This window comes from Dipodomys spectabilis, unplaced genomic scaffold (assembly GCF_019054845.1).
Source record: "Dipodomys spectabilis isolate Male_0828 unplaced genomic scaffold, ASM1905484v1 ptg000069l, whole genome shotgun sequence".
Classification (NCBI taxonomy): Eukaryota; Metazoa; Chordata; class Mammalia; order Rodentia; family Heteromyidae; genus Dipodomys; species Dipodomys spectabilis.
In genome coordinates, this window is record NW_024870746.1 from 15,245,815 (window position 1) to 15,266,115 (window position 20,301).

Sequence of the window (20,301 nt, forward strand, 5' to 3'; positions counted from 1 at the left end):
TCCAAAGTGGTACTGAATTATAAACTTGATGCCTTGACATTATTTCTGAAGAAAATAGCAGTCTCCTAAATTAAAATGGAATCCCATAGTGCCACCTTATACTTAAATCAAACTTTCCATACAAAATAGACATGAGAAATAAAGCAGGCCAAAAGATTTATCACAAAGAAAAGTAAAGCTATGAAGAAAGGTGATGTCTTGATTTATACATAAGCGATAGGGAACTGGGGTGTCTATAAGGTGGACAGGTGGGAAGTCTTGAGCCCACCATAGTAATGATGGTTTGCTGATATCAGTCTTACTAACTCTATTCTCACAGGGACAGAGCATCACTTGTTTGCAAATGTCAATATGAGACAGATGGATATCCTGTGACTTCTCATGGAATCTTTCCTATATATGGGTGTGTTCACAGCTGTGTGGGAAAGGACCAGCAAGTTCGAACTTTGAATGTATACCACAGACATCCTTCAACTAACGTACTTTTAAGATAATTACGTTTTTGCTATATCACTAAAAACACAAAGCCAAGCACATTGCCATGTCCTACAAGATATAAATAGATAATAAAAATAAAAATGAGTACCAAAAAAATAAAATAAACATTGGAAAGACAGGAAACATTTTTTTTGGCTTTTGCTTTCGTTGCTTGTGGGGCTGAACTCTGGGCCTGGGCGCTGTCCCTTAGCTCTTCAGCTCAAGGCTAGCGCTCCACCATTTGAGCCCCAGCGCCACTTCAGGATTTTTCTCCTTATGTGGTGCTGAGGAATCGAACCCAGGCCCTCATGCATGCAAGGCAAACACTCTACCATTGAGCCACCTTCCCAGCCCAAGACAGGAAACATTTGAAAGGATCTTTCTTTGGGTTTGGAATAAGGGACTTTGCTTTGGGATAATACTTTACTTGATAGCAGAAATAAGCTTTCTTGAAAGTGAACTTTATTTTAATATTGGAATGTCTTCCAAAGTGCATCCTTAAAGCTACCATTGATTATTTTAATGTTACTAAGTCAAAATTTGATATTAATGCAGAAGCACATTCAGCAATGGTTTTCCTCATTAAGATACCAAAAAATAAACAGTTTATAACTGAAAATTTTCCCCAATCTGATCCATGTAGAATCTTTTAAAAACTGTCAACATCTATTTTTAGCAGTGAGATGATAGAGTCTGAGGAACTGTATCAGTAATATTTTAAGATTGAAAAGTATATATATTATACACAGATCAGTTGTTAATATATGTAACCTAAACTAGCATTTATCTTTCTTGTAAATTTTCAGATTTTTTAAAAACTATATTATGAATTTTAGCAAACAGTTGCCATGACCACAGAAACTTATTTATTTTACATGTAGAACTTGGTACTTCCTTAATTATGCCATTAGAACCAGAATACATATTGGTATTTGCAGATTAGATTTGTTTCCATCCTTTGGATATTGTTTATGTATATAAAATATCAACGCTACGATGATTTCTGAGTTCAAGTATCAAAACAACATGTAGTTTCAAAAGTCATAAAAATGAGCAAATAAAGCTTCAAATTCAAACAGGTAGAGTGTTTATTCCTTTTGTAAAGTTCTATTTTCAAGAAAAGTTAGTCTTAAATGGTTTATAAGTGTTCGCAGTACAAATGAACACATGGACAAGTAGAAGAAAGAATTTTCTGAAAGTAGTACAGTCATGACCCAAAATTGCAGAAGTAGTATATGGTCAATGTTAATCATTGTTCACTAATCCAAGAAATGTCATTCTGAAGTATGGTTTTAGGTTGGTGAGTGTTGATGAATCACAAGAGAATCTCCCTTCCTCTCCCCCTCCCCCTTCTTTTTTGTTTTTTATTTGTTCATGCTTTTTTTTTCTTTAGCATCAGTTCTCAGGATTCTAGAGCTTGAATTCTGGGCCTCTTATTTGGCCTTTTCACTCAAGGCTGGTGCTCTACCTACTGAGGTACAGCTCCACTTCTGGTATTTTGCTTGTTATTTGGACTTTCCTGCCTTAGCTTGCTTTGAACCATGATCCTCAGATCTCAGGCTCCTGAGTAGCTAGGGTTACTGGTAGAAGACAGCTTGTTTCTTTGGTCTTTCCCCACAGTATAACCCCTGTTTTCACTGTATTTGATGTCGGTGCCCTGCATTTTATATATACACTTCTCTAGCTTGGGGAGGTAAAGGAAAATCAAAATGCTTAACTAGGGATGCAGGCTGACCAATTGTAGCAATGAGATGTACAAGACACTATGTTGAGAAATGAACTTTACAATTTAGGGGGAGTAGGGAGAGTGTAGTTGTAGAGGTGGGAGGGAAGGGAGAGTAGGGAAAAAACAAAGGAGGAGTAACAATGCTTGATAGGAAATGTACTCACTACCTTGCTCGTGTAACTGTAACCCCTCTGTATGGTATTTTTACAATAAAAATGTATTTTAAAAAAGTCTCCAGCTTTCTAATGGCAAATCATGTGGTTCTTTCAAATACACAGAAAGGTTATAGAACAAAGTAAATAAAATGAGCCACGCGCTGGTGGCTCATGGCTGTAATCCTAGCTACTCAGGAGGCTGAGCTCTGAGGATCACAGTTCAAAGCCAGCCCTGGCAAGAAAGTCTGTGAGACTCTAATCTCCAATAAACCACTCAGAAAACTAGAAGTGGCGCTGTGGCTCAAGTGGTATAGTACTAGCCTTGAGCTGATGAGCTCAGGGACAGTGCCCAGGCCCACAGTTCAAGACCCATGACTGAAAAAAAAAACCTAAATAAAGCCTTAAACAAATGCATAAAATCATATCTCCTTTATCATAAGAAAATGTATTTTTACACTAGGATGTCATTTTTGTTTGATTTAATATACTAGTTAAACTTGGTAGTAATAATCATAGCCTGGGGTAGAAGTGGTTTCCTTAAGGGTAATTTTACTCTCTAGTATTCGGCTTAAGGACTGACCAACTATCTGGGGGAAAGAAATTTAGAACAGACCTATTATCAGCAGCAGGTTTTCTATTGGACACATTAAGTGTGAACTATCTAAAGAATAAGAGAAGAAAATAATGGAATGAATAGCAAAGCAACACTTTTTCTCAAATGCTGCTTATAGGCTAGTTGCACGATTAAATGAATAAGGTAGGGGAAGCAAGACACAATTCCACAGACAAATGATAATGCATTGCTAGTTAGACAGCATAATAAGTACCATCTAATTCTCTCTTTAGAATCCATTTATTCTTCAAAGCCCTAGATCATCATCAAGGGACCACATTTTCCTACTAAGGAATTACAGAAGAGGAAAATTAGATTTTATTAAATATTCTAATTGTGGTGAGCTAAACCTTTGCAAATAGCTCTTTGAGTAGATTTAATAAGAAAGTAAGGTTATCATTTGTATTCTTACAAGTGACAGTGTGAAATATTTTGACTACTTGTGTGTTTTCATAATATTTAATCAATATCCTGAAAGCCTATTGCTGCTGGGACTATCAAGTTTTCACTTTCTAGTCATCTAGTAATTCGTGTTTATTAAAATTTAAATTTTTAACATGTAAACAGGTTTACATAGCTTCATCCAAGTAACTGCTTAAAAATAACTTAGTAAATTAATTCAGAGATAGCAGAATCAGCAACGTGCCACTTACAAAACTGCACAATTCTTAGCTTCAGCCTGGAATCTGTTCTTGAAGTTCTTTAGAAAAAAATGTATTGCATTTAAACAGCTTTTGGAAAACATCCAGTTAAGGTAAATGAATCATAATTTCTACAATGGAACTTATTTTTTTCCCAAGCAGAAAGCCAGTTGAGATACAGATGAGCGGAGCAGATGCTCAGGAGAGAACTCCCATGCCCAGTGCTCTTGAGTATCCAGGCACAGGGCTGTGGCAGACATGATCCGCTCATGTAAACTAAGAGAAGTCTTTCACATGTCTGCTGCTGTGAAAGTCCCTGTGACCACTTGCCTTTTTGGCTTTTTACAAGAGGTAAGGAGAAAATATTAAGGATCTACTTGGGAATTTACTAGGATTAATTCCCAAGGAGACCCTTTTATATATTCTGAAATAAAGTCGGTAGGAAGATACAAAATAAGAAATGCTATCTATAAAGCCAAACCTGTCTTAGTTGTACCTTTTCATGTATGTGGTAGCACATGCCTGTAATTCTAGAATCAGGGGTGGGGGACAGTAAGGCAGACGGATCACAAGGTAGTATTGCCTAGTAAAACATTGCTTTAGAAAATAAGCAAAACCAGAGGTAATATAAGTTGTATGTTTTATGTATTTAAAATTTTATATTTAAACTTTATGTTAAAATGTCTGCAGCATAGAAAATATATGTGTATTAATAAAGGACAATTACTGTCATTTTTAGAAATACTTCTAATATTCATATATAACTGGAGCTAATAATGGATAGTGTTTGAGACAGAAGTGTTGCTCAAGAGGTAGAGCTGAGTGAGCGCTTAAAGCCCTGAGTTCAAGCTCCAGGACTGACAGGAATAAAGAATATGTAATAATAATAATACTCCATCTTAAGAGAAACCTGTGGGGCATAAGAATAAATGGAGGGCTGGGAAGGTGGCTCAGTGGTAGAGTGCTTGCCTTGCATGCCTGAGGCCCTGGGTTCGATTCCTCAGCACCACATAAGCAAAAAGAAAAAAAGCCGGAAGTGGCGCTGTGGCTCAAGTGGTAGAGCGCTAGCCTTGAGCTGAAGAGCTGAGGGACAGTGCCCAGGCCCAGAGTTCAGGCCCCACGACCGGACCCCCCCCCCAAAAAAAAGAATAAATGGTGGAGGGCTGGGAAGGTGGCTCAGTGGTAGAGTGCTTGCCTCATATGCATGAGGCCCTGGGTTCGATTCCTCATCACCACATAAACAGAAAAAGCCAGAAGTGGCGCTGAAGAGCTGAGGGACAGCGCCCAGACCCAGAGTACAAGCCTCACAACTGGAAAAAAGAAAAGAAAAGAAAAGAATAAATGAAGAACAAAAGGAGCAGTAAAATGATTATGACAGTGTATTATATATATACACAGATATAGGTATACATACATGTATATGTACATATAGTCACACACACATGATTAGACCGATGAAGAGACACACACGTGTGTGTAAATATTACATGTAATATATATTTCAGTGTGAGTGAAAATGTAATGAAATGACTGGCATGTAAATGAGCTTTGATGTTTAAATTACTAAGATGTTTGGAAAGATAGAACAACAATCATGAATGAGTTGTAGTCTTTAGCTCAGGGCTTGTCAACAGTGGCAAGACTGACATTTGATGCAGATCATTCCCCACCATGGGGGGAGCTGTCTGGTCCTCCCCGCAAGATTGCTGTAGCATCCTCAATACGCTGTGGCAACTAGAAGCACATGGTCAACAGGGCAGAAGCAGCCTTTGATGAGAGCCGCTGCTTCAACCTGCTTTTCCCCTTTCTAGGAACTTGTTTCTAAGGAAATACACATGTAGGTGAAACCTCACTTCGAAATATGAACACATTTACAATGTGAATATAACAGTGACAATATGGAAGGAGAAATTTAGGAGATTACAACAAACTCACAGGAAATTGGTTAAAGAATAGGTCCACAGCGTAGCCTAACTTTTTTCCTGATAAACCCCTTCCATCTTAAAAGGGAGGAAATATTTTACCATGTATCTTCCTTCAGATATGGCTCTCTCTTTTCCCATCCACAGCCCAACTTATTCAACTGATTGTCTGCATTCAATATCTTGGAAATTTTTTCCACTCCTTCTTTATCTGATTCTAGTATGGGCTAGTCTCCATTTTGTTATTCAATCAGCTGCTGCTAAGTAATGAGTGACCTTCATTCTGCTAAGTCTATGGAGCTTATTAAGTACTCATCTCGGACTTCATGGCGTCATTTGACACGGTTCATCACACCTTTCCTCGTGCTGCCTTGTCTGCCCTTGACTTCTTTGGTAAGCACCTCTTCTCAAATTTCCACACATTTTACCTTCCTCCTTCACTCTGCTCACCTTGCTCCAGATGGCTGTTCAGGATTGATAATCCTCAAAACTTCTCTCTTCTTATTCTATATTCTCACTTTAGGACACTTTGTCTACTTTCAGAGTTTCAATATTTTTTCAATTAAAGAAGTACTTAGACTGTACATCAAGACTGTAATTGTAAGCAACACACCTCCATATTCAGCTGACATGCCTAATTTGGTGAGCCAAACTCATCTTCAACTTGAACAAGACCAAGATTGAACTCAATTTTTCTCCTCTATGTGGTCCCCAAATTCTGTCCCTTTTCTTCTTGCACCAATCTCAATGACAGAACCACTCCAAATCCAGGTGCCCTCCACAGAAAATTAGGAGTAACCAGTTTATCCTATCATATCCAATCCGTAAGCATTGCAGGTGTTTCTATTCTTAATTACCATTAAATCTTATCTAGACTACTGCTTCCAAACTGTTTTCCCTCTCTAAAAATCAGTAACCATATTGTACTCTCCTTCCTTTTATAAAAACATAAATCTTGTATTTTTGAGCTTTGCTTAGAATTTGTGTGTGTGTGCTGGTTTTGGGACTTGAACTCAGGGTCGGGGTGCTATCCCTAAGCTTTCTAGCTCAAGGGTAGAGAGGTCTATCAACTTGGGGCACCTCTCCACATTTGCTTTATTATTGTTAAGTCTCACAGACCCTTCTACCTGGGTTGGCTCTGAACTAAGATCCTCAGATCTCAGCCTCCCAAGTAGTAGGACTACAGGTGTAAGCCACCAGTGCCCAGAAGCTTAGAGAATTTTTAGTCTGCTAGAATGAAGACCAAAAATTTGAAGATAGCCTAGAGTTTACCTATATATTCTATTGCTAGCCTAACCTCCAGCCTTGTTAGCCAATGTATTTGCTGTCAGACTTTCAATGTCAGCATTAATGGCCTCTTTCATTTTCCCAAAACAGAAAAAACTCATGGTCCTTGAGAACTGAAAGTTCATGTCCTCTGCAATCATGGTGTTTCAAGCACATGTCAATTTTTCCGTCCAAAGAGGCGTTCTATCTCTCCTATCCACCCGCCAAACACACACAAACATACACACCACATGTGCACGTGCATGTACACACACACACATACACCAAGAATTTGATAGCCAAGAATTTGATATCCATTTCATCATCGTTCCTCATAAGTATCATTTCCTCATACAGGTCCTTCAGATTCCTCACACAAACATGATCTTACAGTTATACATGACCTTTACCTTTGGAGCATGTAGAGCAGCAATTAATTTCTCTTATTCCTTACAGACTATTAGCTCAAAGGGGTCAAACATCAAGATTATATCCTTGATGTCTAGCCTAGTTCCTGACCCTTAAGAGGTACTTAATATGTATTTATTAAATGAAGACAATTGCACTTAGTTGGCCAGAAGAAAATGGAAGTTGCCTAAATCCAAATTTACCCATACATCAGCTGCTCTCCTCAAGTGACATAATCATCTTGAGACACACAAAATCACCCAAAGGAGCTTAAAACTAAAGATAGATCATTTCAGGTAATGCGTTAATGAACTCCAGGAAATAAGAGATTTTTCTCTTTTTTTGTTTCTGTTTTTGTTTTCTTTTCTGTCTTGTGTATATGTCTTTGGGATTTTAAAGGGAGGCAGAGGAATGGAGGGACAAAGTGTAAACAAATGCATTAATGGTACTCACTGGACCCTATGTTGAAAATGAACCATACAATTTGTGGGTGGGGGGCTGCGAAGTTGGCTTAATGGTAGAGTGCTTGCCTTGCATATATGAGGCCCTGGGTTCGGTTCCCCAGCACCCACATAAGCAGAAAAAGTCAGAAGTGGCACTGTGGCTCAAGTGGTAGAGTGCTAGCCTTGAGCTGAAGAGCTCAGGGACAGTGCCCAGACCCAGAGTTCAGGCACCATGACTGACAAAAAAAAAAAAAATTGTGGGTGGGATTGGAGGGGAAAACTGGGAGAACCAAAGGGGTGACATTGTCCAAAAGGAAAGGTTGTCTTTGCCTGACTTATGTAAATGTAAGCCCTCTGTTTTTAGCATTTTCAACTAAAAATAATTTTTAAAAGAATAGGTTAAATGCATTTCTGGAAATCGACAGGTTTAAAATCTGTAGAGCAGACTTACAGGCTTTAAAAACATAGGCAGGAGTTGCTATTGTAGCTTAAAGGCAGAATTTCTTCTCTAAAAATCTCTTGCAGTTTTTAACTGATTTGATAAGGCCCACTAAAGGGAATCTTAAAGATTAAAGATTGTAGATGTAAACCAGATCCACAAAATATTTTTTACCACCACTTAGATTAATATCTAGTTAATAAGGGCACTATAACCTAATTAAGCTGATACAAACTACCCCTCACACTTTCTGACTCAGAAAATTCTCCTTCAAGAAGTCATTTATGCAAAGTTTTATGTGTGAAAATGAACATCTCAGTGACAGGGACCCCACAGTGCCACTTCTGGGCCTACCTAGAAGTACATACAAATGTCCCCTCGACTTCCCCAGGACAAACGTCCAGACACAGCCAGAATGATCATGCTAATAAGTGAAGATTCTTCCACGATCCTTCTTAGGACTAAAGTCAGCAACAAGTCTGTTTTCCAGTTACATTTATGGTCCCATGGGGCCTTCTAAAACTGGGAAATCTACTCTTTTACCAAGTCAAATCTAGATTGTGATGTCACAGAAACAAAGCAATGATCTCATTCTGCAGGAAGAGAGCAATAGATATGAAGGCTGAAATTCTGGTGTTAGTCTCTAGCAACAACACAGTAAAAATCAAACTGAGGCTTTTCAACTTTAAAAATATTGAAGTTAAGCATTTTGTTACATGGAAGGGCAGACATGACATAGTCCAGGATCTTTCTCAGGTTATGAATTTAACTCTCCTTATTCAGGATGAGCAATACTGTGGAGAAGATTGGCACAAGTTGAGGATTTTTAGTCTTAAAACCTTTCAGGAGAACTTTGCATAAAGTTCATGAATCACATTGGACTTTAAAAAAAACTCAGACGAAAAATTTTATAGGCAAACTATAAAACCTCTCGGTGCCAAACAAAGCTCTGTCCTCCAACACAGCACACAGCTGTGTAGCTAGGACAAGCAAGGTACCTGGGGTAATGTAAATTTTAGAGACCTCAGAAGGGAATGTTCAGCATAGTCTCTTTAGAGCTGTTATTGTCATTAATAATCTGATGGAAGATTTCCTAATTTTAGACTTTATTGCAATTACAAATATAAAGTGTTTTAATGGCTTACTCTGCTTCTTTATAAAAATTTGTTCCATTACATTTCCATTTGTTCTTTATTCAAATGAAATACTTTTAAAGTCAAATGCAAATTAAAACCTTAGGTTAATGATCATACATTAACATGGTCAGATATAGTCTTTGGAAAATCTGGGACTTCCCATTACCCATATTACTTTTATTCACAAATCAGAATCTCTGTCACTGGAAATTACAAAACAAAAAGTGATCTGAAATAAAACTGATTATAAAGCAAAGATAATCATAAATGTATACATCTTTCCCATACACATTTCAACTATCATAGATTAATTATCATTTTAAGAATATAGTGCAATATTTGTCTTTGCTCAGTTTTCTTAAATAAATAAATGTATATCTATAATATGTACACTTACAAATGTACTTCTAGTTTTGTAATTTAAAATTTACATAAATTTATACTTTTGCCAAAGCTTACTGGAAGTAGGAAGGCTAATGTATAATTAGGGGAATAAACTGAAGAATTTTAGTCTGTGAATTATCCAGAGGGGAAGAGAGGAGGGGAAGGAAGGAATGAAATATGGAGACAGTAGCAAAAGAGGAGAAAGGAGAGAAGAGAGAGAGAAAGCACTAAACTAGATATTTGATTATTTAAGGCCATTCTCATAAACAAAATATTTTCCCTCAATTACACCTAATTGTTTAATTGTTTACGCTTACTAATGAAACGAAACAACACAAAGTAAACAACTACAAGGGACTGTTTTTCAGCAAGTGCATAATCATCAATCAACATGAACTCAAAGATTCTTAAAATTATATGAAGCTGGCCTGTTTAAATAGAAAGGCATATTTTATCCCAATCAATTGCATAAAAGTAAAATTATCCACAACCCAGGCGTGTGTGTCTGCTGTATAGCGCAGCTGTAATGATCCACACACACCGCCTTAGCACGTCAATTATGGTAATCATAATCACGGTCGTTAAGCCGAGTGTTCATTATTATCAGGATGCTGGTGACAGCAGATTCAATCACGGGTGCATTGGGCAAGCAGGCACAGTCCCACCCAAGTTTCTGCAGAAGGCGATGTGCCACATTAAGTCTAGGATGTGTTCCACGTCCCACTCCATTCCAAATGCCGTAGACAGTAAAGGTCAACTTTATGTTCTGTGCAATATGCTTAGGTTCTCTAAATTAATTCTTTGGAGTGTTGAATATTTTTTATGCTTTGTAGCTTATAAGATCCTGTTTAGGACCAAAATACATGTGAAAATAACAGACAAGGACTGCACTACTGTTATAATTCACCCATAACAGGGACAGAGGAAGAAAGGATATATCAGTATGAACCATTAACATCATCTCTTCCTGGATTTGCAAACAAGGAAAACCATGGAATGGTTCCATTAAAATCAGCTGTCTAAAATGCATATAGAAACTGACTCTCATTCAGGTAAAGGCTGAAGACTATCATTTCTGATTCAGTTCATATGCACATATGTGAGTGTTTTCATAACCAAAAGGATGTGTTTATTTATATTTTATTAATTTTTTTGTCCAACTTTTTAAAAACTATCCAAACAGACTGAGCAGATACTCTCTGATCAGAAGATCCCATATTTAATTTCCCATCTACTTTGAGTACTTGAGAATGTTGAAAGGGGTGACATTGATCAAGATATATTGCATTCCGAAACTACTTTGTTAAATGGCAACTCCTTTGTACAACTAAACATAACAAGAAAAATTTTAAAAGAAAAGAATTTAGAAATGCAAATGATTTACCTCAATTTAAAAGTCTGGTCATTTACAATGCAGAGTGGGAACCTAACATTTAATTTGGGGTAGTTTATAAGCACATCAAAGAAATGAAGGTGATTTATATTATATCTGTATCATTTTGTTTTTATTTTTTAAAGAAATATGATATAAATACAAGTTTTCATTCTTGATTTCAGTCTTTCAAAAGCACATAGTACTATTTATATTTTCTGACTCTGACTACTTGCCCTGGGCCCTTCAAATCAGTAACATTAAATATAAATAAAATTAAATAATATTTCATGTATTAATTTATGTAAATGTGATTAGAGAAAGAGTATTTAGTATTTGAGTTTCTGTCCACTAATAAACTTGTTTTTCTGTCAGTTGTGAGGCTTGAAGTCAGGGCCTGAGTGCTGTCTCTGAACCTCTTTGGGCTCAAGGCTAGTGCTCTACTACTTGAGCCAAAGCACCACTTCTGGTTTTTGAGTGGTTAACTGGAGCTAAGAGTCTCACAGGGATTTTTCTGCCTAGGCTGGCTTCAAACTCTGATCCTCAGATCTCAGCCTCCTGAATATCTATGATTGTAGCCATGAGCCACTGGTGCCCAGCTACTGATATCCTTTAACAAAACTGGATAATAAATCTTTCAATAACATCTACATTTAAAAATGATTAAAAGAGACAGCAATTTTCCATTTGTGGATAATCTTAAAACTAGGAAAGGTAGTTTACTCTTATAGTACCAGCACTTGGGAGCCTGAGTTATAGCAAGTTCTAGGCCAGTCTTGGATACACAGTGAATTCTAGCCCAGTCTGATCTGTGAGACCTTGCCTCAAAACAAAACAAAACAAAATCATGACAGAAAGTTTGAAGAACAGGAGCCAAATGCACTTAAGGATGTTTCTTGTCTGAATTAAGGTACTCTTTTCAACTAAATGTATAGTATACATGTGCACTCCATCTTCCCATAGAAACAGCATGATATTTCTGCCTTTTCTCTTGTCAATCTTTTCTGCTTTCAGTACTTTCAACCTAACAACTCTGTTCTGAAGATGGCCTTTAATCTACTAATAATGAATAAGATGTGGCCACTGATTTCCAAGATCAAAAAGCAAAGTTTTATAAAAGTAGAGAAAAATAAGCCTATTTTTAGCAACCCATTGAGTATATGTCTCACACAAGTTACTTAACATCAAATCAAATATAAATAATTTAATAGCTCTAAGATTTAACAAGTAGGCATTATAACAATTAGCTCTGCATTGTGCAGATTACATTTCGCTCCAAGGAACGATGATGTGATTAATCAATGTGGTTGTTTGAGAAGATGAGGAGGAAGATAGAAAGAAACAAAGGAAAGGAGGAGAGGAAGAGGAGGAGGAAACTTACACTTCATATTTTTCTTCCCAGTTTTATGTAGGAGTAGGGAAGTCCAATTGTTTGTTGAGATTTACTAAATCTCCACCCTGCCTTTTCTTAATTTTCAGAGCACATAAGAAAGTGTGCAAAATTACGTAATGATAATTCTAAAACAAAATATAATGATTTCCATTTTAATGAGTATTCAAAAGTTTCTGGGATTTCATGCATTTGTTTTAGTTAGGTAACTGCGTATTCTTGGAATACATCTCATTAGTTTTGTGCTCAAGGTTAGTGGTGTACCCTTGAGTCACAGCTCCATGTATTTTAGGTTAATTGGAGACAAGAATCTCATGGACTTTCCTACCTGGGCTGATTTTGAACCTTGATCCTCAGATCTCAGCCTCCTGAGGAATGATAATTATAGGCATGAGCCTCCAGTGCCCAGCTTAGGAAACAAACATTTTGCATTAGGATATTTCTTGCTCTGAAGTAGCTTACTGTCCTAATATAAGTCATTTATATTTTAAAGAATAGGACACTGCAAAAAAAATTAAAAAATAACTTTCTCGAATAAAACATGAGAGATAGATCATACATATCCCAAAAGATGAAATTAAATACTTGAGTATCATATTTAGTTAGTATTTGAAGCATAATAATGTTATTTTTAAAATGCCAAGCATAGTTTGGTTGTAACATTTTATAGAAAGACATTAGCAACATTTCTATCTGCCAATCAAGTCTAAAGGTTATTCATACAAAATCAAATGTTCAAATTGTCCCTAAGTAGGTATCAGCCCCTTGCAGTCCAATAAAAAACAGTTTCAGTTGATGCAGTGGTTCACAGCTATGATCCCAGTACTCAGAGGCAGAGGCTAGAAGATTTCAAGTTCCAGGACTGCCTGAGATACATAGTGAGACCATGTTTCAAAAATAAATAAGCAGGAGTGGGGAGGGGGGGAAGAGATAGCAAGAGAAGGGAAGAATTTTTTCTGAACTTGCTATGGAATTGCATGAATTCCCTATGTATTTCAATATTCACCCTAATTAAGATGCACAATAGTTTTAAACTATATTCTTCAATTCCATTTGATGTCTCAACTCTATTGACTGTATCTTGTATTGTATAGAAGCATTTGTTTGATGAAATCTTAATTGTGTAATTTTGGATTCCTTCCAAATTTGTTTTTGGTCATAGCCAATATATATCTTTTTTTTGAGAGGGGGGTTCCGGTCGTGGGGCCTGAACTCTGGGCCTGGGCACTGTCCCTCAGCTCTTCAGCTCAAGGCGAGCGCTCTACCACTTGAGCCACAGCACCACTTCTGGCTTTTTTCTTTTTGCTTATGTGGTGCTGAGGAATCGAACCCAGGGCCTCAGGCATGCAAGGCAAGTGCTCTACCACTGAGCCACCTTCCCAGCCCCCAATATATATCTTATTGCCCAGGCCAATATCAAGAACTTTTTTCCATGTTTTCTTCTAGTGGTTTTAGCATTGTAGGGCTAATGTTTAAGTCTTTTATCTCTTAATTTAGGTGATTGTTGTATATGATAAAAGATAAGGCTTCTACTTCACTTTTCTGCATGCAGATGTCCAATTAACCCCAGCAGTTTTCATTCAAGAGACTGTCGTATGTCATATCCCGTTGTGTGTACATCCATCATTGTTAAAGGTCAAACGAGAACAAATAGATGGGTTTATTTCTGAAATCTCTACTCTGTTCTACTGGTAAGTATGTCTGCTTTTATAACAGCCTCACATAATTTTGATTACTATGACTTTGCACTCTATTTTGAAACCAGGTAATGAGATACTTTTCATATTTAGTGTTCAATATCATTTTGCTATTCATAGTCTTTCGTGGTTTCCTAAGAATGTCAGAGTTGGTTCTGTGGAAAAAATAACATGGGAATTTTGATAGGGATTATATTGAATTTGCAGATTGCTTTTAGTAGTGAGGATATATTAATTTTTATAGTCCATGGGTATAGGATATCTTTTAGTATATTATATTATCCAGTTACTTTCATAAATATTTAAAGTTTTCAGTTATAGCTATTTCATCTCAATTAAATTTAATAAAGTTTTATTTTTTAATGTTACTATAAACTGGAAACTGTATGAGTTTCTTTTGTAAACTTTATTGTGAATAGAACTGCTACTAATTGTTCTACATAAGTTTTACATCCACAATTTTACTACACATGTTTATTATTTCTAACAATGTGCAATGGAGTTTTTAGGACTTTTATACTTAGATCATACCATCTTCTGACAATTTTATTTGTTCCTTTCCAATTTGGATATTGCATTGTCTCTCTCTCTCTCCCTTCTTACCTTCCTTTCTTTCCCTCCCTTCCTTCCTTCCTGCCTTCTCTATCTTTTTCTCTTTCTCTTTTTCTTTCATCTCCTTGCTTTTACCCAAAATGCTATATTAAATAGTAATTTCAGAATGGGCATCCTTGGCATAGCCCTGTGATTTAGATGATATTTAATTGGGACTTTAGACTTTACAGTGAATGTTACAATGATCCTCTTAGAACTGTTGTGATGGAAAGAATGTGCTTTATATACAAGATATAAGTTTTGTGGTCCAGAAATGTAATGTTATAGACTGAATTGTGTCTCCAATGTGACTTCAAGGAAGATAAGGTGTGTAAAAAGTAACGATTAAGGGAGAAATAGATTATAAAGGTAGGGTCTTGATCTGATGAGCTTAGTGCTTTTATAAGGAGAAGCATGTGATCATGTCCCTTCCTCCCTCCTTTCCTTCAAAGAACAGGTCATGGGAACATATTGAGAGATGGCAGCTGTCCCCCCCCCCCCCCGCATCTAGAAGCATACACATAAATGGGAAACAAGCAATCAATTACTAATTTACTGATTCATTGACATAAATCAGTTGTACCAATTTAAATACAACAGCTATAAATCATCTTGGAACCACAAGAGTCTTAATTACCACAAGAATATTTATATACATTTTCTAGTCAAAGTACATTTTTTAGCCCTTGAAAAGGAGCACTATTTTTCTTAATGTTTTGTCCACTTACCTTATTAGATATCCATTTCTTAGGGTTCTCACTTCGAAACTGATGTTCATCTGGAGAATCAGGATGATACTTGCTTGATGAATGTATTAATGGTATATATTTTTCTTTTTTATGGTAGCAGGAAAATGGCAAAAACCTGAAAGAAGATTGACATTATATTCTTATATTATTTGTAAAAACATTTCATGTACTAAATAAGATTACAACAGGGAGAATGCTATAGAAAAAAGAAAACATGGTCTGGAATCAGAATAGCTAGATTCTATTTTAACCCCTGCCACTATTGGTTTCACTGGTTTCTGTGAATCTTCATTTCATGCTCTTCAAATGTGGGACTACTAAGCCTTTCCTAATGGAATTTTTATAAGTACAGACAATGCAAATGCTGAATCTATGAATTAAACTGGCCAGATTATTCAAAATTCATCATGCAAGTAAAAATATTCCTAATTTTAGAATGGCATATGCCTCCTACTCTTAAAAATGGTCACGACAAAAAGTTCTCATCGAAATCATTTTGATTCAGATCTTAAATTGTCCCTAAATGGAGGCATTTTGGGTAGAGTTCATAAATCATAGAATTTTTGGGTCAATATGATCTGCTTTTACATCTTAGCATGATCTTTTTAGCCCTTTCCCTTGACTTCTATGAATCTTTGCTTCTAAGCAGAGTTATTAATGGGAATGCAAATTGTAGTACATACAAAGCATTTAACATGGGCCCTAAAAAGAACAAGGGACAATAAATAATGAATGGTGTTAGAAGTAGAAACAAAAGACAAGTTATTTTTGTTGCATCGATTGATGCACCATCATGATGATGCTTAATTTGAGGCATTTTTTAAAGTAACACAAAAGGCCAATTCTCAAAATCCATAACACCTTCCAACAAAACACATATCATTGTGATAGGCTTTATAGTAACCCAGCAATTTGTTGAAGTCCCTCGCTAGGACACATTGGAATAAGAACAAAAGCATTAAAATGTTAGAAACCACAAGAAAAAGAGGACAGAAGATGACAAAAACCAGGTGAAATTAGCAACACATTCTTATCATGTGGGAAGAAGATTTATATCAGGTAGAAGGGGGTTAAGTCCAGAGGTGGCTGATGCCCAAGAGAAATAAGGCAATTTGTTCTGTAGACCCCTGGAAAAGCTAGTGATATAAGCTACTGTTACCGTACAGGGTGAGAGTGAGGAATACAACTGAACACTGATTAGAAGTCTAGTTAAGGGGTAACCGCTCAGGGCTTCATCCCCATTCACGTGGTCAAGTAGAGCCTTGGTGAAGCCAAGGTAAGGACCACATGGAGTAATTACATAAGTATATAATTTTATTTCTTGGTTCCACTGAGTGAACTAGCAGGGAAATAAGCCCAAGGCTCAACATTTAGGGATTTTTTTTTTTTTTTTTGGTCTGGTCATGGGGCCTGAACTCTGGGCCTGGGCACTGTCCCTCAGCTCTTCAGCTCAAGGCTAGCGCTCTACCGCTTGAGCCACAGCGCCACTTCCGGCTTATTTTTTCTTTTTGCTTATGTGGTGCTGAGGAATCGAACCCAGGGCCTCAGGCATGCAAGGCAAGCACTCTACCACTGAGCCACCTTCCCAGCCCCCAGGGATATTTTTATTAAAAGATTTTTTTTTTTCATAGCACAGTGAAATCTATCATTCAAAAGAGCCACAGTCACATCATGTTTGAGAGTATAAAAATTTAAATTGATCTTGTGTGATATGCACTTAAAAAAGTTTATTGCTGGGGCTGGGAAGGTGGCTCAGTGGTAGAGTGCTTGACTTGCATGCATGAGGCCCTGGGTTCAATTCTTTAGCACCACATAAGCAGACAAAAGCCAGAAGTGGTGCTGCAGCTCAAGTGATAGAGCACTAGCCTTGAGCTGAAGAGCTGAGGGACAGCACCCAGGCTTACTGTTCAGGCCCCACGACTGACACAAAAACAATCAACAACAACAACAAAAAAAAAAAACAAAAAAACAAAGAAACCACATTACTCATTGAAAAACAACATGAAAGAAAGTTACAAATGGAAACATAAAAGAGAACCCATTCAGGCACCGGTATTGTGGTAGTAGCTCTCACTTGAAATTCTAGCTACTCAGGAAGCTGAGACCTGAAGATCATGGTTCAAAACCATTTCAGGAAGACTAATCCAAGAAATTCTTATATCCAATTAACCAGCAAAAAGTTGGAAGTAAGAGGTGTGGTTCAAGTGGTAGAGTACCAGCCTTGAGCAAAAAAGCTAAGCAAGAGCATAAGGTCCTGGGTTCAAACTCCAGTACTGGCACACAGCAGAAAACTATATATTTTGAAATTCAGACTTTGAAAAAATATACTTGAAGTACAACAAATACCTATATAACCACCACCATTATCATATGCCTATATTTTCCACATCTCATTCCATTAAGATAAGGAAATATTTTAGAATCCAAATTTGTTTTGCATTACATATATTTGCTTAAAAACAATAAATAGGAAAAATAAGTCTGTTTAATCAATTTATATACCACTGCAATTTACTTTTAGCCTTTATTAATAAACTCAATATTATTAGTAAATACTTTCTAAAAGTACTTCAAATAAAGCAGAACATACAGCTTTGAAGTTACAAAGCCATAGGAGCTTCTGTTACTTCTGCTCTCAGGCAAGAATTTTTCTTAGAAGATAGACAATAAGACAGGCTTATTGTCTCTCCATGCTAATCTGCACATGGAGAGACACTGGGCATTGAAGGAATTTCTGTGGCCCATTGTCCAGAAAATACAAAGGAGGTATATTAGCTTAGCATTTAAAGTTTTTATTTTTTAATCACTTCTAAATAATTTTTGAGAGTATGGTTTTTGTGTGTCTACACAAAATTTCCTTTCTCAAGAGACTACTGATGAGAAGGGTGAAAGACTAGGTAGTAATTCTAAGTATTAAGTCTATGAATTAATCCTACTTTCATTTAGACGTAATTTTTCATGAAAGTATCATGAAGCAGTTTCAAGTATGCATAAACATGATTAGATATATGATATGCTAAAACATTTAGATATCTTCTAAATAATCCTTAACAACATTCATTTGCAAAAATGAAAATTTAGTCCTTAAGTAGAATTTGATCAATAAAAGTATAGTTAAGAAAACTGTAAAAACCACAAATTACTTTAGCTTATAATCAAAATTCTGGAGAATTATCAATTAATTTTAAAATAACATCTTTTATAAGATTATATATTATAAAATAATATAAAATATAATGAATATATATGAGAGCACTTTAAAATTAACATGTTAAAGAAAAATATAGATTGGTTAAAGAAAAATATAGATTGGTTAATTATTTTCATACTCTTTCCAAAGATATAGCAAAATTTCCTAAAAACAATGTGAAAATATAGTGGTATACACAAACAAGTCTGTGCAGTGACAAGAGACTTGGTAGCAGTCCCAGGAAACAAAACTTAAAAATGACCAATTAGCTACAGAACACACAGAATCATATTATGGACACTGAATATTTACATACAACAATATGTTTCCAAATAAATCAAATACCTTTGTTTCTCCCATGATTCTCTTTCATTTCCTCTTTTTCATATAGTTCTCCTACTGTCATTTATAATTCTAGGTTTTCCGTCAGCCCATTTATTTTACTGACAGATGATTCACATTTTCAAGTCATGAAGCTCTAGCTGGCAACCTATTGATTCAAACCTAAATTCTTCAACCTCCTGTCGTCCTTCTCACTTCATCTGTTCAGTCTTCTACACTCTACACCTGCCTAAGTAACAATGCCATTCTTCTTTTGGCTTTTTCTGCCCATCCTACCACTTTGTGTTGGTGTAGCATTTCATCCTGAAATGCTGATTCAAGCTAGGCTCAGCTTCCTAAACCAGCTCAACAGCTAGCTCTTCTAGGCTGACAAGTCTACCCACTCCTGCCAACACTGGTGTTTCTGTTGTCTAAATTTTTATTTATTCATGAGACACCTAGTGAACTGCCTTTATGAATTAAGAATTAAGCACTTTGAAAGGCAGAGCTATCATGATGGAAGATGCATGGTAGAAGGAATTCACCACGTTAGAAACACAGGATGAGGATGAACCCTTACACACAAGTACAATATGGTAGTTGTTGTGATGGATATATATGTGTATGTGTGTGTGTGTGTGTGTGTGTGTGTGTGTGTGAGTATGTGATACATATATCCATATATATCCATATATGAATATGGATATATGACATACACACACACACACACACACACACACACACACACACACACACACACACACACACACACACACACACACACACACACACACACACACACACACATATATATCACAGTTGAGGCCATCAATGCCCAAAGGAAGGCTTCTGTTCCTTATGGTGGGGGTGGGGATAGAAAAGCATTTCCACAGACTTTGCATGGTAGAGCTGAGTATGGTAGTACAAGAGTAGTAGGAAAGGGGTACGGGATCAAGATGGGAACATTCCACCCATTGTTGACAATCAGGAACTTTATTTTTACTTTAATAGGTAACAGGATATGAGTTAAGGCTCAAGAACCTACTCAACTCTCATGCATCTCTCATCCCTGGGAGGCTCACTGCCTCTGTCAATAGGACTTCAGCCCCCTCCTCTCAGTGGATTCCCCTCTCCTCTGACATGCACAATTCCTCCTGATTCTCCTTCTTGCTTTTGTAGTTTCTGTGTGACTCATCATTTTCTGCCAATAGCTTAATTAACCAGAACTGTGCATCAGAATCACCTGGGCAAAATTTCCAACAATATATGCCCACTGAGCCATACTATCTGTGATTGAGACTCTGGAATTCGTATGTATATAATTTCAAACCTCAAGGTGATATAGTTAAGTGACGCTGACTAAGAACTACTGCCCTAAACA

The 20,301-nt window shown here is 36.6% G+C and overlaps 1 protein-coding gene across 1 annotated transcript in view; it reads right to left on the reverse strand.

The window, feature by feature from the left end:
• Nucleotides 1-20,301, reverse strand: part of Spata17 (spermatogenesis associated 17) — a 143,903-nt gene that overhangs the window by 25,044 nt on the left and 98,558 nt on the right. The window contains exon 9 of the mRNA XM_042682093.1: nucleotides 15,389-15,524. Coding sequence (XP_042538027.1) covers nucleotides 15,389-15,524 — 136 coding nt within the window. The remainder of the gene's footprint in view (nucleotides 1-15,388; nucleotides 15,525-20,301) is intronic.